General features: G+C 35.3%; 1 protein-coding gene across 2 annotated transcripts; it reads left to right on the forward strand.

Annotated features, from left to right (window-relative positions):
• The first annotated feature begins 8717 nt into the window (after positions 1 to 8717).
• LOC136024827 (small ribosomal subunit protein mS26-like) lies at positions 8718 to 25378 on the forward strand. 2 transcript variants are annotated; one of them, XM_065700308.1, is made up of 4 exons: positions 8718 to 8820; positions 15193 to 15522; positions 19727 to 19880; positions 25138 to 25378. In XM_065700308.1, the coding sequence occupies exons 2-4, from the start codon at positions 15203 to 15205 to the stop codon at positions 25315 to 25317; spliced, it is 654 nt and encodes a 217-aa protein (XP_065556380.1). In that variant the 5' UTR covers positions 8718 to 8820; positions 15193 to 15202; the 3' UTR covers positions 25318 to 25378. The 2 variants fall into 2 exon arrangements, with proteins under 2 accessions (XP_065556380.1, XP_065556381.1); XM_065700309.1 differs by having other exon boundaries at positions 8747 to 8765.
• The last annotated feature ends 1453 nt before the right edge of the window (positions 25379 to 26831 follow it).

Consider the following 26831-nt stretch of genomic DNA (forward strand, 5'->3'; position numbering starts at 1 on the left):
AATTATATCGATCCTTGATGGTTAAATCGAATCAATGAACATAGAAAGTTTGAAAAATTAACTTTAGTATATATTTTTGGTCTATTGTGGTTTTTAAGTGACACTAGCCTGCTTACCTCCATAGGGTCAGGGGGCGACACCTTAGGAGAACAATACTTGTTCAAAGATCCCACCTCCCTGTTTAAACTTTAAAAAATTGGCAATGAAAATTTACCGTCACATTTTCGTACCCTCCCTCCTCTTGAAAAATTATTGGTAACTCCAGATTAAACGGCAAGTCGCTAGGGGATAGGTAGCCCCTCCCATTTTGACGATAATCCAATTTTACTGTTAAAATGAAATATACCTAAAAGCATTTTCGAGAAATTGTTATTAGAAAGCTAGATTTAACTGCAGAAAGCAGGGCTTGAGTAGGAATCGTCCCCTTCCTCGTATTTTAGAAAGCACTGAGCCTGATATTTGAAATTAATGGGAATTAAATGCAGAAAAAAATTTATTGTTTGCTCGCAATGACTTGATAAAAACTGGGTAAGAAATTTAGTTCATAGATTTGAAAGGCATTTGGAAATTAAAAGCTCGAATTTACCCACTAGATATGGTTTTGATATTCTAAAATTCTTTTGGAAAAGCAATTGTTAAATTTCACCGGTCCTAATTTACCATCCGTCGTCGCCTCTACTCAAACCCTTCTGAATAGAGTATAGGAGTGGTGTCTAGTTAACTGCATGACCATTAACATCAAGAAAAGTCAGGTTGTATTATTTCGAACCCCTTACAAAAAAAATGAAGCTCAGCAAGCACTTGGCCTAAAATATTCTACCAATCTCCTCCCACAGGTCGAAGTTGCCAAGTTTCTTGGTGTCCACATAGACTCCTCCCTATCATTTGCAACACCGTGTCCTACATCAGAGCCATAATTTTGCGACAGGTAAGTATGATTAATCGTGCGAATTATTTTCTTCCTCCCGATATCCTTGTCACCCTCTATTACTCTTTTATTTACCAATATATCTCATACTGTGGATCTGTTTGGGGCAACACTTTCCTTCACTTGACTTGACTTGACTTAAGTCTCCTGCCGGGCACTGCTCGGCGTAGAGAGTGACGTCTGCCTCCTCCACCCACTTCGGTCCATGGCGAGTATTTGCTCTTCGCCCTGTCTGATGTTTGCCATCGCTAAGAACTCGGACAGGCTGTCGGACCAACGTTTTTTCGGTCGGCCTCGAGGTCGCTTCCAACCAACTTTGATAGGGTCGAAGTCATAGATCATCTTTGCGGGTAGATGTGGTGGCATTCGAAGCAGATGCCCGAACCATCGTAAGGTTCGCTCGGCTGCTTGAGACGAAAACCAAGACTGCTTTGTGAGCTGCAGAAGCTTTTCATTGCTGACGAAGTCAGACCATCGTAGGCCCTCAATCCTCCTCAGGCTCTTTGCATGAAATACGTCTATTTTCTTGAGGGTTGCAGCTGATGCTTGCCATGTCTCAGCTCCGTAAAGCATCACAGAACCGACTAGAGCGTTGAAGATGCGCAGTTTCGTTGTGCGACTGATATTTGATTTTCGCCAGAGGTGACGGTTCAGTCTACCCATGACAGAAGACGCTTTAGATAATCTTGCCTGCAGCTCGGGGAGAAGTGAGCCATTTGAAGAAATTACGGAGCCCAGGTAAACACCTGGGCTCCTTCAGTTACCAATAAATTAAAATCTGCCCAAAACCGTGCCATCAAAGTAGTTCTTCCGCTGCCCCGACTATATCCCACCCAGGACTTGTACTCCAATTTTCGTATTATCCCTTTTGAACAAATCATCAAAAAATTAAATCTATACCTTGCATACTCCGCTTACCATAAAAATCTTCCTCCTCAATTATTATCTTATTTTAATATTAATAATTCTGAAGGCCTCTGTCTCCGTTCATCCAACCGTTCCTTTATTGTCCCCAAGTGTGTCTCTAGTTCCGCCCAGCGATCCCCCATTTATAAATCTATACTTCAATGGAATATAATACCCTCCAGTGTCGAGCTATCCACAAGTTTTCGCACGCTGTATAACAATGTACTAAAATTTTGATATTATAACTCTCTAAATTCTTATTTAATTTGCTTTAGTTACCCATGTTTTCTCTTTTCTTTTTTTTTCTCTCTTCTTCATTTTCAATTTTTTGTGGTTATGATCCTCAACAAGTTCGCTTCCAGGATCTTTATTATTATTGGTGTTATGTTTTATTTGAATAAATTCAATTGAATTGAATTGGATTCTTCGACTAAGAAAAAAGGTAGATTGACCCGTTATTTTTAGCCTATTAAACAGTACGTCAATGATAATTTTTTTGGAGCTTTCGAGGAGCCACGACTACTCAAGACTCGTATTATTTCACCAATGACCTTTTTTGGTCTTCTTACCCCAACATGGTGGACAAAAATGCCACCACTCTATTCCGAACCCCGAATTATTCGGGGTTCGAATCTTCAAAATCTTCAAAAAATGATGACATATGCTTAAAGATAGCAAAAAAAAAGAAGAAAAGAAGAGTACTTTTAGCATTCCGTTGTTTCTCTAAGAACGGCAAGTTTATATCTTAAGAATAAATAACTACATTATTTGGTAAAAAATGAGTATTAATTATTTTTAAAATTATCATTTAAATACCAAATTATGTCTTGCTAGCTGGTCGTCTAGTTTTCCTAATTGATTTCTGAAGAAATAGCAAAAATGTTAAGAAAACTTAAAAAAGCACCTATCTCAAGACGCACAAGGAATTAAAATGTAATTTTTTCCAGCTGCTTGGAAAAATAAATGAAAAATTTAAAAAATGGAATTAAAATGAAAGCGTGGGATGGTCTTGATGCAGAAAGTCGTTCTTGAGTAGTTGTAAATTATAACTATTTTACGTAAAATACAACTATTTTAAAAGTTGTAATATGCAACTATTTTAACTAATTAACGATTATAAAATACAACTATTTTCAGTATTTTATATAAAATATAATTTATTTTTTGTCTAAATTGGTTTCTGTTTTATTTTTCAATTGTTTATGATGGGGCAGAAAAGGGGTGAAACATTTAAGTAGCCCAAAAGTGCTGATGCTCCTAATTAGTATCTTTTTTTTTATTTAGCGTTAGAGTCCTTATGCGAATTTCTTGTTACCAACTGAAATATAAAGATATGGTTGGAGAAATTTGTATTGGTCAATCGATTTGGAATAGTGTTTTTAAGAACACTTTGGTGACGTTTGTTGCAGCTCAAGTAATTCTGGAATTTTGAATAAAACTGAATACTATACTTAGAAATAGAAACTGCAGCGTTCTGGTCGAGTTTTATGAACCTTTATTTTCGCAAGTTTTTGGATACTTATTAAAACATTGTTTGCTTTTATGTACGTGCATATTGCTTTTATTCAAATGTTTCTGCTAGAAAATTTTATAGCTCGGTTCTAACCAAATTCAATGAAAACTAGAAAGTTAAAAATTCACAAGTTTGATTTTCGTATTTGGTACGAAAAACCTTTCTAGCTTTAGCTTAAGAATACCAAGCTTCTTTGATTTTAAAAGAAGATACTTAATTTTGCAATCTGGTAAAAGTTTGCCGTGAAGAATTTGAAGAGTTTCAAATATGATAGCATGCAAAAGCTTGCATTTCGTAAAGATCAAGGCAATTTCACACCTTGGTGGAAATCCGCGTTATGATCGTATATTCAATATCTGGTGGAAGCCTAGCATAACATGTATATTGTTCTCATACAATCATCTAAATTTATGATTAATACTGACAAATGAACTCTATTTTTATTCATTGGCAGCGAAAGCTGCTTCTTGCAATCTGCAACACTTAAAGGCTCATTAAACGCATCTTGAGATCTTAAAAAGGGATATAACAAGCAGTAAAACTTACTTCCTGATATTTAATTTAATTAAATAAAAAAAACAAGTTTTTTTAACTGAAAGTAAGGAGTGACATCAAAACTTAAAACGCACAGAAATTACTTCGTATATGAAAGAGGCTGCTTCCTCATCAACGCCCCGCTCTTTACGCTAAAGTTTGACTCTTTCTCTCAATTCTTCTTTCTAAAACAGTAAAAAACTTTAGCGTAAAGAACGGGGCGTTGATGAGGAAGCAGCCTCTTTCATATACGAAGTAATTTCTGTGCGTTTTAAGTTTTGATGTCACTCCTTACTTTCAGTTAAAAAAACTTGTTTTTTTTATTTAATTTCTGAACGTTTTTGAATCAATGCATGTTTTGATTTTGGCTTTCCGCAGAGGAATAATTAAAACGGAATTTGCATATTTATTTTTTTGGCTCAATGGCTTTCTCATAATTTTGATCGAATGATTTTGAGAAAAAAAGAGTGGGGGACGAATCCTAGTTGCCCCCCGATTTTTTGGTTAATTAAAAAGGCAACTAGAACTTTTAATTTTTTACGAATCTTTTTATTGGTAAAAGATTTACGTAACTTATAAATTAGCTTACGTAAAGAACTTTTGTATTCTCATGTTTTTATTACATATATGAGGGGATTCGCCCCATCGTCAGTACCTCGCTCTTTACACTAAAGCTTAAATTTTATCCCAATTCATTAAGAATGACCCCCTGAATCACAAAAGCCGTAGAATAAGTAGTTGAAATTACCGAAAATACTTTAGCGTAAAGAGCGAGGTATTAGAAGGAGGTGAGCCCCTAATATGGGTAATAATTTCTGTTTGTTTTAAGTTTTATTGCTGTTCCTTACTTCCAGCTGAAAAAGCTTTTTCACTTGTATTTTTTAATTGTTTTTTTTTTAAATAATGCTAGTAAATCCTGCTCTCCCTTCATGGAAATTTTCTTCTCCCATTACAAATTCTCGAAGGAAAGTTCCCCCAGCATATCCCCCTCTTCTCAACCCCTCCCTCAAACCAAAAAAATCCTCCTGAAAACGCCTGTATACTTCCCAATAACCATTACTATATGTAAGCACAGGTCAAAGTTTGTAACTTGTTGCCCCTCCCACGGGGACTGTGGGGGAGTAAGTCGTCCCCAAAGACATAGTTATAACGTTTTTCGACTACGCTGAATAAAATGGCTATCTCAGAATTTTGATCCGTTGACTTTTGGAAAATAATTAGCGTGGGAGGGGGCCTAGGTGCCCTCCAATTTTTTTGGTCACTTAAAAAGGGCACTAGAACTTTTCATTTCCGTTAGAATGAGCCCTCTTGCAACATTCTAGGACAACTGGGTCGATACGATCACCCCTGGGAAAAAAAAAAAAAAACAAAAAACAAAAAAAACAAATAAACACGCATCCGTGATCTGCCTTCTGGCAAAAAATGCAAAATTCCACATTTTTGTAGATAGGAGCTCGAAACTTCTACAGTAGCGTTCTCTGATACGCTGAATCTGATGGTGTGATTTTCGTTAAGATTCTATGACTTTTAGGGGGCGTTTCCCCCTATTTTCTAAAATAACGCAAATTTTCTCAGGCTCGTAACTTTTGATGGGTAAGACTAAACTTGATGAAACTTATATATTTAAAACCAGCATTAAAATGCGATTCTTTTGATGTAGCTATTGGTATCAAAATTCCATTTTTTAGAGTTTTGGTTACTATTGAGCCGGGTCGCTCCTTACTACAGTTCGTTACCACGAACTGTTTGATTCACTACTCAATGGCTCTTTATGAGTCCCTGCTAGAATATTTTTGGGGCCAGTAGTGGCTCTGTTATGTGCACTGTGTTTTTTAAGTTAAATCCTTAAAACAAATCCTTAAGTTAAATCCCTTTGAACATGTTTTTGGGTTGAAAACAAGTGAATATTTGCTGCTTTAATAGATAAAAAACATACATTCTAATTTTGGGTTTATATATCTTGGTAGCATATTTTGTAACATATTTTGGAAACATATATTTTGGTAACATCCATTGGTAACATATTTTGCAAGTCAGTCACATTACTCCTTGAGGAAAAATAAGTTCTGGAGAGACAAATAATCTGGAGCGTAATTTACTATGGGAAGGGGGAGGCAACTGTCCCTCCCAGAACCCGGCTTCCCCCGACCTGACCCCAATCGTCCCGCTCCCCCAGCTGAAATGTTGCTTCTTTAAAAATATTGTCAAAACTAAATAAGCCTGCAAAATTCAAGCATCCACGGAAATGGTACTTAATGGTACTATATGGCTTATTTTCAGTTTCACTGTTATTTTCACCTAATTTGGGAAAATTGGCTCTTACTTGCCCCCTCCCCCCACAAGTTTGACAAAATTACGCCACCACAAACAACCCTGTTTTTTAACTATAATGCTGTATACTAGTCATAGGTTTAAATTCTGTCTGATTGGTCATCCTACATGCAATATTAAGTCAGTAAAAAGTAAGAAATTTTTTAGTCACAGGGTATTATAATTAGTACCTCTGCATTTTTATGGTATCCCATTGTATTAAGAAACGAGTTCACTTAATCCGACTCCACTTTAGTGGAGTTTCATGCTATTTTTTTAATATACATTACTTTGTTTACGCATTAAACTTTCAACATTAAAATTAATTTAGATATTAGTTATCGCTTATGAATCAGCTTCAAATTACGAATTTTCTTCATTTGACATTGCAACCATGATTTTTAAAAGAGTTGCATTGTTAGCAAACAAATTTATAAACTACAACTACTACTACTAATAATGATAACTCACTGCAGCACCAAGCCACCTGAGGCCAACACAGCTACGCACGCTCCTCCTTCAACCTAATCTATTCAAGGCCTCCCTCTTTACACCCTCCAAGAAAGTTCCCATTTCCTTTAAATCTTTATTTATGACATCCTCCCACCCCAGACGAGGATGACCTGTTTTCCATGTAGCCCCAGACGGTTGGCCAAAAAGGACAATCTTCGGTAGTCTGTCATCCTTCATCCGTAGAACGTGCCCTAGCCATCTCAACCTTTCTTTCATTATAGCCCTAGAAAGCGGCATTGAACCACATTTTTCGTACAACCTACTGTTTGAAATACGGTCAGTCAGCCGGGTACCCAAAACAATCCGTAGGCAATTTCTCTGGAAAACATCTAGTAAATTCTCTTCCGCACTTCGGAGCACCCATGCTTCAGAGCCATATTTGACCACTGTCATCACTGTAGCTTCCAATATTTGAATTTTGGTTTGCAGACTTATCTTCCTATTCTTCCAAACTTTTTTTAACTGTGAAAAAACACACAAAGCCTTAGCTATTCTACTTTTAACATATTCACTGCTCCCACCGTCTTTACTAATAAATACGGCCAATGTAAGTGAAGATGCCCACCTGATCGATCTTTTCGTTATCCAACGTCACCTTTTCATCTTCACGTAATCCTAGCCTTAGTGACTCAGTCTACTTAATATTAATTTCAAACCTATTCTAGCACCCTGAACTGGCGAAACCTCTAAAAATTCATTTATTTTGCTCACACTTTCATCTAATATGCTAAAACCATCAGCATAATCTAAGTCCTGAAGAGTTTTTCCTCCCTATTTGATTCCATAGTCTCCAATTGCCTTTCCTGTACTCCTTAAGACGAATTCCATGAAAAAAATTTATAAAGGTTCCTTAGAATAATTATGGATCTGATTTAAATCAATGGAAGTATTTAAGTCTGTGTTAAAAATACCGGGCAACCCTGCGGTTCAACCCTACCCCATTGTATCTTTATTTTTAACATTAGGTCTGTCTACAGTGCTGCAATAACCTGATAGTTTTGTTGGCCAGCTATTGATTTAGGAGGGATATTAAGGGGGATGTCAGGGGAGTACCCAAGAGGGGATATTAAGCCTCAGGCTCCTGGTTTTCAACCATGGAGATTATTATGAAGTCCTTTTCACACTTCCCAGGCTTTCCACTCCAAAAATGGTAACCAAAGTGCCATTTTTTGATGCCATATGAAAATTTTATGGTGATATTATCAAGACAAATTTACAAAATGCATGTGGATATAGAAATTTCTCTATAAAGTTTTAGTATCCAACTGGAATGAAGAGAAACAATATGAGAAATGAGAGATAGCTTATTATAAATGAAGCTACTTTTTAATAACTTCACCATTACCCATGTCCAGTCATCCATGTATTATTGCTAAAGCAAATAGTAATAAATACATAATTTTGAACCATGATTTTAGTTCTGTGAACAGCTTTATGCCTACACCTACTAATTTCTATTTGAAATTAGATTCAAATCTAATTCGTTCATATCAATGAATTCATATCAATGTTATTCATATCAATGTTATTGTGGGTGCATCCAAAATATTTACTTTGAAGGAGGATTTTCACATTTTAGGAGTAGGACAAGTTAGCCAAATTTTAAAAAGTCTTAGCATTCGGAATACATGAAATGCGAAAAAAGTGGAGGTTATATAAGGCATGCAAAGAGATGCATCCTGTGCACATTCTTACTTCTAAGCATTCCGGAATAAAAACCAAAATGAAACGCAATAAGAAAACTGATTTTCACAGACAACCCGATTGCTGGGAAGTGCTAGTACTGCAGACGGCAGTTAATGGAAGATTTATAATTTAATATGAATAGCAATCTGAAAAACTAAAGATTTACAGTTGAAAAACCATTTTGTTTACTTTTAAGTTTTTGCCAAAATTCTTTCTGAAAGTTGCTCGAATAAGAGTTACCTTTATAGCTAGTGTCTTTACATAGTTAGGCTACTTTATCTATTTTTTTTTCAAAACATTGGATAAAAAGCGAAGTGTCTCCTACCGTCATCTACTAAATGAGATCTAGCAAAATATTTGAAAAGTAACTATAAGGTTCGTCGAAAATAAGAAAGGACACAAAACGACTTTACCTTATATATTCATTTAGGTAATAAAAAGCATAAAAACGTTGAAAAAGATCATAGTTAAATCCTTAAATTTCAAGTGTGGTTTTGCCTACGCTAATATTAGGTCACATAATTATCCCTGGCAGCCTAATGCTAGGCCTCTAGTCCTATTTGCAGATAAAATATAAATGACAGACTATCACGCCACTAATAATGTGTTTGATAATGTTCTAGATTAGGGATCCACAGAAGGAAAGATTTTTATAAAATAAAAGTGTTGTCATTAGATTCTTATTATGGCCTTGGCTATTTCAGAATATTATGGCCTATTCATATTTCTGACAATACAGCCCTCCCCATGGTGGTCCCAATTATAGCCAGACTAATATGTCTGTTTTCTTAGTCTTGTGATAGATTATAGCATATTATTGGTTGCTACAACCTTTACTATGAGTGTTCTTTTCTTATACCTTTGATTGCCCTATGCAGATTCTATATGAGCAGCAGAAAACAGGCATGGAATGTAGGGGACTGTGAACTCTTGTACTAGACAACCTGCCATTGTTGACATCAAAGCATCAGTCAGTATTGAGCTACAGCCACATAAACATGTCTGTCAATATTGATTCCCCTGCCAAGCATGGTTTGTTTTCTACTTATAGGAGGCCATTGTGCTGCTGAAATCTATTAGAAAATTGTATATTTGGTCTTATAACTTCATGAGTGATGGTGTTATGTATGAATATGTCAAAAGCTTAAAGATTGCTGAAATAATGTGAATGATGAAGAGGCCAAGGATACAATTGAAGTCTGTTGTTTCAGGCAACCTAGGTGAATAAGCTGATAGGATGCAAGAATGTTCAAAGAAAATCACATATTCACCCTAACTACTTTGTCTAAGAAAGTTTCAAGGTCTGTTTTGTACTCTGTTGTTACCTAACAGTTAGGCTATGAAAAGCTTTGTGTACATTAGGCCAAAAAATGTTGATGGACAGCACAAAACTTGTCAAGCAGCATCAGCTCTGGAATTCCTTGATTGTTATCACTATGACCCAAAAAATTAGTGGGACCTAATGGTGTACACTCAAGGCTTCTACAAGAATTTCATATTGAACTGTTAGGCCACTCATCCTAATTTTTCAGAAATCTCTTGATGAAAAGTATATTCCACAGGATTGTTACACTAATCCAGATTGAGGAGTTCTGATACCACTGCCACAAGCAGGTGCAAACGCTGGATTAACTCCATTTCTAAAGAGAGACAGAATTGCTTGGGAGTGATTAATGGAGTCAAAAGCCTTTGAAGTATCAATGGCACAAAAGTAGGTGTTACTTTTTGTCTTTTTATGTCTTTCAAGAATCACTAGAAGAGTTGCATGGGCATTCTGCATGCAAAGACCTTCCCAAAAACCAAATTGGTTGTCACCATGATCACATTTTGTGCTAATTTCATTATAGATGAGCTTCTAAGAAGCTTGCCAATCATCAAACATACAGCAATTGGTCTATATGAATCACAGAATTTTGGGTCTTTATTTTTCTTAAAAATGCACATTGCTGGACCTTCACATAGCACATCAGGAATATGCTGCTGGGCAATACAAGCCTGAAATAAAATAGCAAGATGTTCAAACAATTTTACTGTCCTGTACATCAGGTATTTGGGTTGCAGGCTGTCTGAACCTGATTATTGGTTGTGCAGACACAGTGGAAAATATTGAGTCAAAACAGCTGGACTTTGGTGCATTTACTCACTGGACTGATATTTGGAAGCTCAAATTCAATGTAGCAAAGTACAAGGCTCCTCAGTACCATATGAATGGTAGTTGGTAGTTCTGCTAAGCTATTTCTAGAAGCCATGTGGAGAGAGATCTTGGTGCCCTGGAAGATAATGAGTTGAATTTTCATATTTGTGCACAAGCAACTATTCCAAAGGCTAATCTGATGCTTGGCTTAATTAAAAGAATGTTCATTAGCAGATCTCCAACTTTTATGACTAGCTATATAAGAGTCAAGTTTGACCAACAAGTTTGCTTGGGAGTGAATAATGGAGTCAAAAGCCTTCAAAATATTAATGGCACAAACGTGTAGGTTACTTTTTGCCTTTTTATGCCTTTCAAGAATCACTAGAAGAGTTGCTTAGGCATTCTACATGCCAAGACCTTCCCAAAAACCAAATTGGTTGTCACCATGATCACATTTTGTGCTAATTTCATCACGTTTGACCAAGGCTAGTGTTGCCCTGAGGAGGGCAACAAAATATATTAAAGACCTCTATGTTGTTCCTTAGCCATTCTGTCTCCATCAACTCTGAATACCTTCCTAACTTATAGATGCAAACAAGGCAATGTGATAACAGCATACAAGCTTTTAAATGCCAAGAATACCATTCCTGACCTTTTCCAACTGGAAAACTCAGCAAGAATTCATGGTCAAACTTATAAGCTGTTGTGGAAACAAGCAAATACCTGACTAAGGAATGCATTCTTTTCAAATAGGGTTTTCAGCTTGTAGAACTCCCTTAGTGAAAAAAACAGTGACCTTTAACAGTGTGGATGTCTTCAAGTCATCAATGGATAGGTAGTGGCTCAGTAGACTATGAACCACTGCTTGGGATGCCACAGAGGAGTAACTATCATCACTTAGGTGGGTGGACACAGGATTTGTCCTATTGCTAGCAAGTGTGATTTAAGGTAAGGAATGAGTGAACATTTTGAGATCAGCCATGATTGGAGATGTAACCTTGATTTGATACAACACACCAGAAACAAAATTGTAATCACAACAACAGATGTACTGGAACATTTTTTGATCATCTGCTGTGAAGTCCTGACTTAGCACCCAACAACTTTCATCTTTTTCCTGAACTGAAGATATGGCTTGGAGCAAAATGCTTTCAAACTAATGTTAAGGATCATTTAGATTCATTGGAGGCAGTATTCTTTGAAGTGGGTCCACAGATATGACAAGTGTCTCAATCTTTTTTAGTGATTATTGTTGGAAAGTAACTATAAGTGTTTAGTAGTCAACTATATTTTTGTATGATCTTGTCTTGGATGTTGAAAAAAACAGCCCTTATAGATGAGATCCTGCTTCTCCTTAGTAACTATAATAGAATTGTGCATAGAATATTATTTGAATGATTTAAGAACAGAGACAAAAATGGAAGAAAAAATGATAATCCAATTATAAGAAACATGCTGCATATACATTTCTTAGGCAGGATATAAAATATGCAAGGAAATATGAGTGGTTAGCATGCTAGATTTAAAAGCCTTTGACTATGAGGATGGGTTTGAGTCCCAGTTTTGCTGTTCATTTGGTTTAAAATGGGGGTCAGTAGGGTGACTGTAAGCTCAGTCTGAGTCAACCTAGCTCTAAACAGGTACCTGGAGAAATCTGGGGAAGGTAAACAGGAAGGACTGGCCCTAACCCCCATCGCACTTCCTGGCTGAATGGCCACGAAACAGAGATCAGCACCACCAGTATGTACCATAAAGTCTTGGAGCTCAAATAAGGTATGCTTTTAAACTCAGTAGCTCATATCAAATATAAGCTGAGCTTTCTTAAGCTGCTTTTTCTGCTAGAAATAAGCTGTTTTTCAATCGCCATCTTTGTTTTAAGCATTTAAATTTTTTAGTTCTCCCATGTTATATGTATATTACACCATTTAGGAAAACATGACAAAATCTGAATAATATCTCTTATCTACCATTTGATATTATTCCATTTACAATCTACCATTATGTCTACCATTTATCTACCAATATCTGCCAAATATCTAAAAATTCCTTGCATACACCTTCCACCTTCTCCCCCATGTAATCGTATTCCTTATTTGTGAGAAAGTGTTTATACAATGTTACATATTTGCTCAGCCGAAAATTGGGGGGGGGGGCAGAAGATAGAGGGAATGCATTCAGCTTCAGCAAGTGCATGTTTGGCTCAAATTTTCACAAATTTCTTCAAAAATCCTTCTGATCAATCTTGGGAGAAGGGTCCTTAGTCCACCATAATTTGGGCAAATTTGTTTGAGCTAAGCATACAACATAAATGGTAAGGAGCTACCTCCTCACTCTTATTATATTAATATCTTGAGTGTGAAGTTAAAGATTGCTTTTGCATGGTTTCCTGGAAATAGGTGACAGAAGGAATTATTAAGGACTAATATTGGTCTGAAAAGTGCTCCTTTCAAAAGTTTTTTAAGATAAGATAAGATTTTATTTAAAAAAAGCGGCTATCACAAGCCCAAAAGGGCCGAATTCACACTTGAGTGTCAGTACTAAATTATAGAATTGCAATCAATAGAAAATCAAATGATAAAAACTCATAAAGTTAAAACAGGGAAAACAAAATTAAACAAAAGTCTATCTAGCAAGCATTCCAAAGTACGCAATTGAAAAATAAACAGTAAAACTTTAAGATAAAAGTAGAGTGAGAAGGAGGGCGGGGGGCCATTGATTTAAAATTTCAACTATGTGACTGATGAACGTTCTTCTATATCTTTCAGTGGAAACTCTTGTTGGGGCAAGATGGGGGATTTTTCTTGAAGTAAAACGTGGGGGGCGAGTTTGGGGGGTAAACGATCACTAGAGAAAAGAGAAGTAGTACGAAGGTTATGTATGGCATTGCAGGCAAGACGCAAGGAAATTTGTGCTCTCCTTTCCTCAAGGGTGACAAGATTTGCTCTCCAAAGAAGGGAAATGTAAGGCACTTTACCCTCATTAAAGATAATTCTTTGGCGTCTTTTTTGAACTGCCTCTATTCTGTCTGACAATTCATTGGAGATGGAGAAAGAAGGGGGAGTTTCTTAGGAAACTTATTGTTGTTGACTTTAAAAGGTTGACTCTCATATCACTAGTAACAGCTTCATCTGATATTGACTCCAATATGTCCATTGGGTTACTTTTTAGATTTTTGAAACATGTTTCTAAGACAGTTAAATCGTCAACGAATTTCCATCTATCTGGGAAATCGACACAAAGACTGTTTATCATGGTAAGAAATGAAATTGGGCCTAAGAGGGTCCCCCTGGGGTACACCATTATAAAATGGGAGAGGATCAGAGTAAACATTTAGGTATTTGACGACTTGTGTTCTATTAGAAAGGAAGGACGAAATTATTCTTATTAAATAGAGGTCAACTAGGAAGTCATTGGTTAGTTTTTTTACTAATGTATTGTTGTTAATTAAATCAAAAGCTTTGTGTAAGTCAACTGCGATAACATTGAGCCAGGTATTGTGTTTTTTAAGTTTATTACATATAGTGTCCAAATGGTGAACAAGATAGTGTGTGGTAGAGGTAGAGCGCAAATTTCCAAATTGCCTTTGATCAACATTTGGGATTATTTTAACTTTTATACAGCCCCGAAAAACAATTTTTAGCATTTCAGACCTCTCCCACAAAACAAATTTTGTGAGAGGCCACTTAGTCAATGGCTATTATAATTTATGAATTATTGCTGTGGAAAACTAGAACTTTATTGCAAAGAATGGGGGTTTGAGGTGGTGGAAGCCCATAGCTTTCTTTTAATAAAACTGATTATGATATAAAACTGAAAATGGACACAAATTAGGTAATCCAAACAAAATTTTCTGATGAAAATAATGAATAATGCTATTAATTAAAATAAGTTCAATTCCAGTGCACATTCCATACTTTCCTTTAAAATAAGCATTAGTTCTTCTTTGTATCCTGTTTAGCTTTGGTTGACCTTGTTAATACAGAATAACAAGTTAATTACTAATACTGTAAGAAAACTAGCTTAATTTCAATCAGATACTTCCTGAACTCCAAGTAATTGACATCTTTTCATAGTTATTGGTAACTTATGATAAACTTTTTTTTTATTACGAAAATTAAAATTTACGATTGACGAATTTTCTTGAGACACAAAAAAACTTTCTGAACCCGCTCCCAGAAAGTTCAAAATTGTGGGATAAATAGTCACTAATTAGAGATCATTTGCATCAGAAAAAACCTGTAAAATAAGAAAAAAGGAAAGCACAGTTTTTAGGAAAGCTAGTATTTCAAAAACTTGCAGTTTTCCACCTAATTTTCACTTTGGTTATCAGCTAATTTTATTAATTTAAAAAAGTCTGAGTATAACTGGTTCTTTATTTTTTTAATGCAAAAGAATCTCGTGTCTTTATGAGTTTTTTTTCTTTGTTAAAAAATTGATAGGGTACCAAATCTTTTTTATTTTCCATGTGATTTTCTATTTTTCAATTTTTTTTTTAACTCATGATCCTGCGCCTTCAGTATTGATTTCATTCTCATCCAAAACTCTAGAAACATTAAGAAGTTTCTATATTCTTTTTTAAATTAGTTTGACATATTTTGTGGAAAGATTATTAATGTGAAATCCGAATTTTTTAAATTACAAACATAAATTTTGTTTTCTTTCTTTTAGGTTAATTAAAATGTCTGCACTTAAAGCAATGAGCAAATCATTTGAGTTAAAGCCCGTAAATATTACCAAAGATTTTGTCCGGTATGCAAGAAAGCCAACTTGGATGCCAACTGCAAAAAGTAAGCTCTTCCGTATTCCTAAGAAACCAGTGTTGCCAGAAGACGAAAAACTGGAAATATACCGCCTTGAACGCATCTATAAAACAAACATGAAATCAATTAGGATGTTTTTGTCGTCTGAACAGGAAAAAGTTGTGGCTGCTAGTTCCATTGGCTCAGATTTCTTAAATCAACTTGAAGAGGATCACTTAAAAGCCCTGGAGTTTAATAGGTATGAGTTAAAGAGAATAAGATACTTACAGCAGTGGCAATTTAACATGGAAGAATAGGGATTAAATCTTATAGTGTAGTATAAGCCAACTTCATTAAACTGCTACAGCCAATGCCAACAATTAACTGCAGCACCATGCCACCTGAAGCCAATACAGCTGCAGACGCTCCTTCTCCATTTCAGTATATTCAAAGCTTCCCTGTACTTTTCCCCTATACCTGCTTTTCGATTGGCCCTAGATAGATGACCAAAAGGATGATCTTTGACTACATGTCATCTGCAAAACTTGTCCTAGCCATCTCAACCTTTTTCTCATTTTAGCCCAAGAAAGTGGGATAGAACCACATTTTTAGCGCAGCTTACTATTCAAAATATGGTCTGTCAAATGGGTACCAAAACTATGTGTATCCAATTCCTCTGGAAAATATTGAACAAATCCTCCTCCATCAACAAATCTTTCGAAGCATACACTTTTCAAAACCGTACTTAAACCACTGTCGTTACTGTAGCCCCAGCTACTGTAGCTTTCCGTGTAGCCCCAGAAGGTTGGCCAAAAAGGACAATCTTCGGTTATCTGTCATCCTTCATCCGTAGAACGTGGCCTAGCCATCTCAACCTTTCTTTCATTATAGCCCCAGAAAGCGGGATTTAACCACACTTTTCGTACAACCTACTGTTTGAAATACGGTCAGTCAGCCGGGTACCCAGAACAATCCATAGGCAATTTCTCTGGAAAACATCTAGTAAATTTTCATCTGCTTTTCGGAGTGCCCATGCTTCAGAGCCATATTTGACCACTGTCATCACTGTAGCTTCCAATATTCTAATCTTGGTTCGTAGACTTATCTTCCTATTCTTCCAAATTTTTTTCAACTGAAAAAACACCCTGGCTTGTAGCTATTCTACTTTTTACATCTTCAATTTATCCACCATCTTTACTAAGAATACTACCTAGGTAAGTGACACTTTCCACTCGACCAACCTTCTCGTTACCTAACATCACCTCTTCACCTTCATTTATTCCAAGTTTAAGGCACTTAGTGTTCTTTAAATTAATTTTCAAATGCATTCTTACACCCTGAAATCTCAAAGCAATCCTTAAAATCATTCATTGAACGTAACCCTGATTAACTCCTGATTCTATACCAAACCAGTGATTTCCTTTATTTCCTACTTCAACCACATGAATATTGTTCTCGTACAGAGTACTAATCCCTTTAATGTATTTATCTGGTATACCATATAAGGATAGGATATTCACTAAAGCTCTTCTATTGGCTGAATCTCCCGCTGAATCTATGAAACTGAGGGCTAAAGAGGTCTGATGACTCAGGCATTTTTCAATTATTAACCTAAGAGTGAAAATTTGATCGATGCTTTCTCTCCCCTTCCTAAAACCACACTGTTATTCTTTTTAAGCTTTATCTACAGCATCTATAAGTCTAAAAGTATCACCACACTTAAAAACTTACTTCCTACTGAAACCAAGCTAATACCTCTATAATTACCACACTCACAAGCTTGACACAAAACTGTTCATTCTAGTTCTTTCAGATAATTTCAAATGCAGAGAATGGTAGAAAAAGCTATTCCAAAGAAAATTGAGTATTTGATGTAGCCTAATTAATTTATTCTACAGTAGGATTAAAGTTGAAATTTCTCTGCAATTGATTATTAATCAGTATTTTTTTCAAGAATTGTTTAAGTCAAAATCCAGCCAGCTCAGAATAGGTGTAGGTTAGCTTAGGAAAATATTGTTAGATTAAGTGCACTAGTGGGCTTTAAGCTCGTAGGCCTACTGAGGACAGAATTCCGCTTATGCAACCTTTGCCTGCATTTAAAGTACTGTGTCTAAAAAGACAAGTATGAGCAGTTTTGCGTAAAAAAAGTCACCAAAGGGTAGATGGCGTAGGTGAGTTCTCCAAAACTAGCATGAATTTCCACTCTTATAGTTTCCCAGGCAACTTGTGAACAAGTATCAAAGAAAGATATAATGCTGGACAGAGGTTGTCTACTATTTGCAGGTTGTCTTCAACAAAATTCTCTCTTTAACCTTTGTGTGTAACATGGGGACAGTGCGTTTTTCTCCCTTTTTTGGTCAAGGAAGAAGGAGATATATGCCATAAATAGAGCTTCCGTTGAAGCCTCTCGTAGATGAGCCAAATGGGTCATCTATTTTACTGTATATCTAAGATTAAATTCTAAAGTGTAAATTCGTCTTTATAATTTACCGTTTACTTTGAGGACAAATTATTGTCGAACTGCTGCCAGAAGTGTAGTCACCAGCACATGAAAAATGTATGGAGGTACAGAGACACCAAAGAGGTTTAAAGACAACTCAAGGACATGTTCACCACCTGAAGTCAATATTACGTGTCAAACTCGAAAAATCTGAAGGAAATGGACCTTTCGTTATGGTTGAAGACCGGCTTTTTTTCGCTTTTTCTTATAGAAGCTACTCCTTTCCCATCTGATCCTGACTTTAGGGGCGCAACAACTCAAAGGAAGTCTTTGAACTCGCTTGTTGCCTCTTCCGTTCAGGAATACTCTAACAATTTTTTTGTCAGAAGTTCAGTTATACTTTTGTCATTTAAGGGTTATTTAATTGACAAAATATACACACAATTTACCAGAAAAAAAGATGACTTGTGCTATGAGTTGTTGAACAGTGGGTACATTTTATTTGGGACATCTACATTTTCCTTGCACACGGGAGGGGAGGGGCTGGTAGGAGAAATGGACTCCAGGATTAGCCCAAGAACGCTACCTCTCTAATGTTTAAGGTGTATGTGCACAAGTGCACCCACAAGAGAAAGCAGAAATCCCTTCTCCGGAAAAACAAAACTGTAGAAAAATATAATCTTTTTTAGCATTTTTAAAGAACATGACCCTCTTTTAACAAACAAAAGTAACATTTTTCGAACTTCATCTCCCCCACCCCTTGAAAATCCTCGGTCCGTGTTTCATACACGTCCGGTTTCTCCTCCTATGCCTAGATGATCTTATGATTGGTTTAAAATTTAACTAGACTTAAGCTTTTAAGCTCAGTTGCCTCTCTTTGGATATCTCTTTATATATCTCTTTAGATATTATATTTATATATCTCTTTAGATTATATTTATCTCTTTAGATATCTCTTTGGATATATCAAAGGCATCTCTTTGGATGCCTTTGTAGATGCGGTGTGATACATCTAAGATAGTTGTACACGTTTTCATAGTTCAAGAACCCCACTCCCAATCTCCCCTTCTTCCTCACCTTGTTGGCTCCCCTCCTTGAAATATTTTCTGTTCACACCTATGTGAATATCTACGCTGCTGAACAAGCGTGGTATGTAATTAGTCCACGGCTATGCAAATAAGTCCATATACCTATTGGTTTTTGAAAGGACATCAAAGACCCTCGTGTATCATATTTTCTTTGTTAGATATGCTCTCTCTGCGTTATACTTCCGTGGATATAACCTCATCATAATGTTTTGTATCAGAAAGCAATTGGTAATATTTGAAACAAAAAAAGTACAAAATCACATCAAAATTATATTTTATCTCTCCCCTCCCTACACCCTCTTTCCCTTAAATACATCTGATAGATTGAAATACCATTTTCCTTGAAACAGTCCAATGATCAAATAAAAGAAACACTGATCAAATAAATATATATAATGATCAATATATATATATATATATATATATATATATATATATATATATATATATATATATATATATATATATATATATATATATTTACAGGGGAAATAAATATTTACATATTTATATATATTTACTGTATTTTATATATAAAATACAGGAGACAAATCCTGTATTTTATTATTATTTCAAAGATTTGGTTTTAATTGAATGGCAAAGTATACAACTAAAAGCTGTGAAAAGATGACCAGATGTTTCTCTTTATCTAGGGTTAGAAGCTTCAGCTAGTCACTGGGTAATCTTGGGTTGAACTCCGATGCCAGTCGCGGTTTCTTCAAGCAATTCTCTTTGTCTTTTTTCATCTTCTTCTAGGAGCTTTTTAAAGCATATAATTTTACTTTTGATTGCTTTGTCCTTCTCTTTGATTTAAAAGAGAGAAAACAGAATTGGCCCAGAAAGACTTTTTGAAAGCAGGGGGTTTTAAAATATGTTTCTTGGAAGCATGCAGTTTCCGAGTAGCAAATTTTAACTTGTCTTGAAAAATTCTTTAGGCAAGAAAATGAGCGAATTGGGAAATTACGTGAAGAGAGATACGCCCGGATGTTGGAAGAACAGAGACAAAAGACTTTGGAAGCAAAACAAAAATTCATTGAGAGGACTGACAAGAGAATCAAGGAATACACTAAAATGGTCGAGGAATTGGAGGTATTCTCAAGTGTTTTTCTTGGCAATGCTGTTAAAGTACCAGGGACATCAAAATCATTTTTTTTAAGGCCAACCATCTTAGACCTATTCATACCTGAAAACTGTGATTTCTTAATGTTTTTCTTTAGATTGTTTTAAAATTATGGATTTTCTAAGACCATATCACATTTTCGTCAGTATTGCCACGTTGAACCGTGGAAATAAATAAGCAAAGATAATTATTGAATTTAAAAATGCTTTTCATTTTTAGAAATTCAAACATAAGCAATCTATTGATTCTCAAAGACAGCTACTCCTTCAAAGGAAAGTTAGACCTTCTTAAGCTGTTTGGTGTGTGCCATATGTTTTAGCTATTTTTGCTGGTTTTTTTTTCAGCCGAATTTCTTTGTTTTCATAATTTGGCGCCCGCTACTAGCGAAAATTGCATAGCTATATCTGTATATATATCTATATCTATATAGCTATATCTATATCTATATCATGTAGATATCTTTCTGATTAATAATTTGTGTCACGATTTTTCTCTTTTTTAAAAGATATATGTGATTGTATAAGTTTCCCCTTGGCAAATTAAAACAATCATATTTCATTGTCCTTGGCACTTTAATTGGTACTTCAATATACGAAACAACAATTTATTCGAATAGCTGTAAAAGGGAGGGGGCTAAAACAATAATTTGCTCCAAAGTTTTGGGCTAAGATTTTCTATTAACATGAATTCAATTTTATATCCATTTGCCCAACTTCATACTGGTCTCTAGCACCTCTACTACTCTTGAGGAGTCGGGGGTTTTGGTCAAGGCGCCCTTTCCTCCAAAATAGGCTATTATCTTTTATTGTGATTAGAAATGTTTGGCAAAACTATCAGATTTATAATTCAAAATTTCTGAAAGGATTTTGTTGAATCATTGTTTGATAAACTCATCCCAAGCGTGCTTTGGAATTGACCATGCTGGTCCATAACCAGGTTAAAAAACTTGCAAGATCAAATAATTTAAAAGAAAAACAAAAATTAAGTACTATAGTATTACCATAAATTTACTAATCAAGAAAAACCGTAATCCTCAAAGAAGATTAAGAAAAAGAAAATAATTTTTTAACAAAGATTGCAGTATTTATAATTTAGATTTTTACTCTTAGTTTTATGTTTCATAGAAGGGCAAAAGCCCGTCTGTTTTTTATAAAGCAAAAGGTAGATGTCACTAATAGTTTTTGTCATAGTGGCTCATTTCCATAGATATTCTTGTCTGGCTAATATTTCTTGGAGATCAATGCAATTTAACACTAAATTTAAGTATAAAACGAACAAGTGCTGCCATGTAGGGAAATAATATAAAATTGCACCTAGTAATTCTATATCTCAACTTGGTATTCTAATTCTAATTATATACTTCACTCATATATTTTACAGGGACTTATCTAGGTCTTTGTTTAGGAATGGGTCCAAATCAGGACCGCACCCAATATGTCTATTATATTTTCACTAAACCTATATTTTGCGTTTTTATTTAATTTCTCCCCCTCCCTCAAGACGCTTCTGATAATCCTCAAAGAAGATTCCAATTTAAAAGAGGAACAGTATTTAGATTAAGATTGCCTTTTCTTACAATTTAAATTTTAGCTGGCGGTTTCGTTTTATGGAAGAACAGAAGTAAAAACCTAGACGTCGCTAATAGTGCGTTTATCAAAGTTAGTCATCTCACTGACAATTATTTCTGGGTAATCAAACAGTTCGTGGTAACGAACTGTAAGTAAGGAGTGACTCGGCCCAGTAGTAACCAAGACTAAAAAAAACGAATTTTGATGATAATAGATATTTAAAAAGAATTAGCTTATTTTGCTGATTCTAAATATATTTAATGTTACCCATCAAAAATTACGGGTCTGGGAAAATTTTCCCTGATTTTCGAAAAAAGGAGGGAAATATCCTGCAAAAGTCACGGGATCTTAATGGAAATCGCGCCGTCAGATTCAGCGTATCAGAGAAGCCGCTGGTTCAAGTTCCCGTCTGAAAAAATTGGTAATTTTGAAATCTTTTCATGAAGAAAGACGATGGGGATTTATTTATTTTTTTTTATTTGCTTCTCCCCAGGGGTGATCGTATCTTACCAATGGTCATAGAAGATCGGGAGGAGGATCAATTGTACGGAAACTAAAAGCTCTAGTGTCTTTTGTAAGTGCCAAAAAAATGCAGCGCAACTAGTCCCCCTCATACGCCCCTTTGTTCAAAATTTCTAGAAATTTGAGATGGCCATTTTGTTCAAGATTGCTAAAAGGTACAATAAATATGCCTCTGGAAATGACATGACCCCCCCCCCCCCAGGGGAAAGAGCTATAAGTTCTGAAATTAGCTTATTGTTTACATATAGTAGCCTATTTGTAATTGGGATACAGACATTTTTCAACGGTGGGGGGGGGGGGGTCTGCGGGGAAACTGACGTCATTTTGAAGGGTTTCTAGTTCTTTTTTTTAAATCTCTACAAACTTGTTTTCAAAATAACATTAATATTTTATTATTAAGACTAAAGAAAATAGTAATTACTATTCCTGAATGACCTTTAAATGACGATTTTTTCTCACTAGTCAGTTTTTTTATTTTTAGAAACGCACTTTTAAACCTTTGGTGATTATGGGCAGATTTGACCCTTTTGAGCCTTTTTGGGCATTTTTTGAATTATGAAAGAGCATAAAAAAAGGAATCAAGGGATATATTCACTTTCAACCTAGATAAACTATGTTGTAAACTGCAGATTTACCTGAGGGGGGGCTTTCTGGGGTCGAGCTTTCCAGGAGAAATTCTACACGGGTGGAATTTCCTAGTGCTCTTATACGAAATTCGTTTTATTTATCTTACTTTCTCTTTTGGGCCTTAATTTTAAATGTGGAGATGTTGTGAGGAAATTGTTCGGGGGAAATTATGGTGGGGTTGGGATTCTCTTGAAGATTTTCCTGTGGAGGGTAGGGGGCTATTCTGCGACAGAAATTCTTCATGAGGGATTATCACCAGGAGAAATTCTCGATGTGGGATTATCCACGAGAGAAACTCTCCATTGGGGAGTGGGGTATTTACTGGGAAAATGTTCCATATAGATGGGATTTCTGGGAAACTTGAAAAAGCGATCAGAATTGAAATAAATAACAGCTTTTTTTCAAATAGAAGTATGCTAAGGAGAATTTTTCTGGCGAAATGGTCCGCAATAAATTTTTTTGAGGGAATTAGTACCGAGGACGGACTTGTCTGGGGGTAATTTTCTTTTTTTTTTGGCGGGAGGAACTTTCAATGGAGGAATTTTTGTAGGAGAGGGGAACATTTTCCATGGAAGGGAGTTGGGTTTCCCGGCTTAATTGAAGAACGATCAGAAATTAAATATAGAAAGACAAGTCTTTTTCAATTGGAAATAAGAAGAAACGTTAAAACTTAAACGAACAGAAATTATTCTGTATATGAAAGGGGTTCCCCCCTCCTCAACACCCTGCTCTTTACGCGAAGGTTCGACTTTTTGTCCCAATTCTTTAAGAAAGACTCCTGCAACACCAGGGCTGTTTAACTAGAATCGTAAGTTTTGTTAAAAGTACTAAAAAGCTTTAGCGTAAAGAGCGGGGTATTGAGGAGGGAGGCTGCCCCTTTCATATACAGAATAATTTTTGTTCATTTTAAGTTTTAACGTTGCTCCTTACTTTCGGTTGAAAACAGTTTTTTTAGATAATATTTTTTTGCAGATTGATATGATTAGACGCCAAGTTTATGTATAAAGTGAAGCAATGTTGCCACGTTGGCAATTAGTCGAAAATGACACATGCTTTTTTCATCTCTCAATTCGGCATTCAGTCTAATTCCAATTGTTTATTCACTGTATTACAATTATTTACTTATATGTATTACAAGAATGTAGTGATAACCTTGTTTAGAAGTGGAGTATAGACCTGCACTAAAAGACATCTATCTTTTGGTTTAGCTTAACTTTTTTTTCGTTTTCATTAATTTCTGCCCCTCCCTCGGAATGGCTCCTTCTCTAATATAAGCCATAGCGTAAATGTCTGGTATTAACAATTTGCAATGCTGTATCGATAGAAAAAGCCTGAATTTTTTCTGAGAGGAATTTAAGAGTCCGTATTCTCCGAATTGGGTCAAAATTATCGGGTATTATTGGGTCAAAATACAAAATTATTTCGAGAAGTCTTTTCTTTATTTATATTTTTATGTTTTGAACCGTTATTATTTTTGTGTGCGTTTTGAACCGTTCTTTTTTTGTGTGTTTTGGGGTGGCAGTGAAAGGACCATAGGTTTGTTCCCTCGAGGGGGAGGGGGGATAACGACATGATAAGAATCTTGTCTTTTTGACTGGATTTCAATGCAGATAGTAGGCTATAGCAAATGGTTCCCATGAATGATGAATAGTAAATTATTTTTCTGAAGGAATAGTAAATAGTAAATTTTCTGTGTGAAAACTTAATTTTTAAATTTATTTGTTTCGCATATATTTAGAATCAAATGAAAATATGCAATAAATTTTAATCTTAAGGTTAATATAATAAGCATTAAATAGTTACTTAAGCATAAAGTAATGTAATCCAAAACAAAAGGTTAAATTAATCGATGTGATCGATAAGAAAAAATATTGCTGTAGCAAACGTAAAAGTTGCCAAACAGTGGTTCAGAATTTGAGCTGTTTATTAACCTACATTTTCTTGAAGGATGTATCGAATTCCCGGCAGTTTTTTTATCAGATAATTTAATCCAAAAATAAATGTTGTATGTTAAAGAAAAGTCTGTTTTCTAAAACAAAATAAGGTCATCTACAAAAAATAACTTTTCTTTTTGTTTTATAAGAATGAAAAGAATATATATAGCAAACTTACTTCGGGATTTTATCTGATTATTAACTTGCTTTTCCTTGAAGGAAATTTCGAAGATGGTAATTACTGCAGATAGCCTAGAGAAGGAGAGGCCTTAGTAAATCTTTTAGAACCCAATTTTAAATTCAGATATAGGGATATGTCGTTTCTCGATGTTTTTGATAAAATAGTGTAATACATAAAGATAGCTTGAATCAATATATTTGCCTGTATAAGAAAAGTCCGTTTCCTAATTTAAAATAATGCCATCTACGAAAAATATTAAATTTTGTTTGTTCTGTAAGAATGAAAAACAATTGCAATAGCAAAAATGCTCCAGCATTTTAGTTGGGATTTTGGCTTAAAATGCCACACTGTGCCACGGGGTTTCATCTGTTTATTCACCTACTTTATCTTGAAGGAAATTTCGAAGACGCTAATTACTGCAGATAGCCTGGAAAAAGCAATTGAAGAAGCTTTAGCAAATCCAGTAGATCCAAATTTTGTGCTAACGAAGAATGGAGTTAAGTATTTGGGAATAACTGGTTTCGACTCTCCTGCTCAAGTTCTAGAAAAGGATGTACCCTCAGGTTCATTATGATTATTTCAGAATATAATTTTTTATAAATAGCGTGTCTATAAATATACATTATTTAACTTTATTACAGTAGGATTAGTGTATAGCTGTGGCTCACCTACCACTTGAGTCGCCAACAACTTTGGAGTAAATTGCTTGTGGACAGGGAACAATTTAGTCCCCTTAGATTTGTCTTTATTGTGTTTGTAACCAGTAGTGGTAGTTGAAAAAAGGATGGTATTTAAAAGAGAAACAGTATTTTGTTAGGTGTGCCAAAAGAAGAAAGGGAATTCCCAGAACTTTTTCAGGGAGGGTTGCCGCCGATAATTTAAAATATCCCTTTAGGTATGCCAAAACCAGAAAGGGAAGTCATCCTCAAAAGAGGTTGTCATCCTCAAAGATATAATTCCCGGACCTTTTAGCTACGCTGAACAAAATGACAGTCTCAAAGTTTTGATTAAAAATTTTTATGTGTTGGGGAAATTATGGGAGTGATGGAGAACTGGTTGCCCTCCAATAACTTTCAACTATTAAAAATGCCACTAGAACTTTCAATTTCAACTGAATGAACCCCTTTCGAAGTTTCGACGACACCTCTTTCTATGACCCATAAGAGAATTGTCATAATTATTGTTTTAGTCAGGGTTTAGTTACCAAAATTGACAAACTGTTTAAAATAAAGAACGGACAAAGGTTAGAAAGAAGTCATTAGTGAGTTTTCTCAGGAAGGGTTGCTGTTGAAAATTTAAAGATATGCCGAAGTTTAACTTTGAAAAATCCCATGGTTTGAAAACAATCCCAATATATTAAATATTGGCAACAAATATTTTTTTTTTACAATTTTTGAGGGTCGCATTTAGAATGTCCTCTTTTCCAAAGAGCCGAAGCTCAGGGCTGAAGTTCCTAGGTCTTGGGCAAAAGCCCAAAGTGCGGTGACAATGATTTTTTATGCTTATATCAAGTAAAAAGGTGTCCAGTAAAAAGAGAAGGCAAAAGATAAACATAAACTAAAGATTGCTAAAACTTGTCAGTTAATGTAGTTTGGGAGCCTGATTTAAGCAAGGCTCTGACCCGAGTTGAGTTTTGTTCTGGCAATTGTAATCATTAAGATAGTTTTAGGAACTAGGTGCTGACGTGATTTAAGTTTTGCTTTAGCACATGACATCATGACTAAGCAACAGAAATTGCTCAAGACAGCTTTAGGAATCAGGCTAAAACTAAATTCAGACGTGATTTAAGTTCTGCTTTACCCCATGAGATCCTTTTATAAAGTCGTAGGAGTCAGGCTTAAACTAGGTTCTGATGCAAGCCAAAGTTTGACTAAGCAACATAAATTGCTCAAGACAGCTTTAGAAATCAGGCTAAAACTAAGTTCGGACGTGATTTAAGTTCTGCTTTACCACATGAGATCCTTTAATAAAGTCTTAGGAGTCAGGCTGAAATTAGGTTCTAATACGAGCCAAGGTTTGACTAAGCAACAGAAGTTGCTCAAGACAGCTTTAGAAATCAGGCTAAAACCAAGTTCGGACGTGGTTCAA

The sequence above is a fragment of the Artemia franciscana genome, chromosome 3, assembly GCF_032884065.1.
Source record: "Artemia franciscana chromosome 3, ASM3288406v1, whole genome shotgun sequence".
NCBI lineage: Eukaryota > Metazoa > Arthropoda > Branchiopoda > Anostraca > Artemiidae > Artemia > Artemia franciscana.

What these genes read in the sequence shown, in the direction of transcription:
- LOC136024827 (XM_065700308.1), top strand. Translation starts at nt 15,203, where the DNA reads ATGTCTGCACTTAAAGCAATGAGCAAATCATTTGAGTTAAAGCCCGTA. An exon ending in AAAGCCCTGGAGTTTAATAG is followed by an intron (nt 15,523 to 19,726) that starts GTATGAGTTAAA and finishes AAAATTCTTTAG; the next exon opens with GCAAGAAAATGAGCGAATTG. An exon ending in AAATGGTCGAGGAATTGGAG is followed by an intron (nt 19,881 to 25,137) that starts GTATTCTCAAGT and finishes TTTATCTTGAAG; the next exon opens with GAAATTTCGAAGACGCTAAT.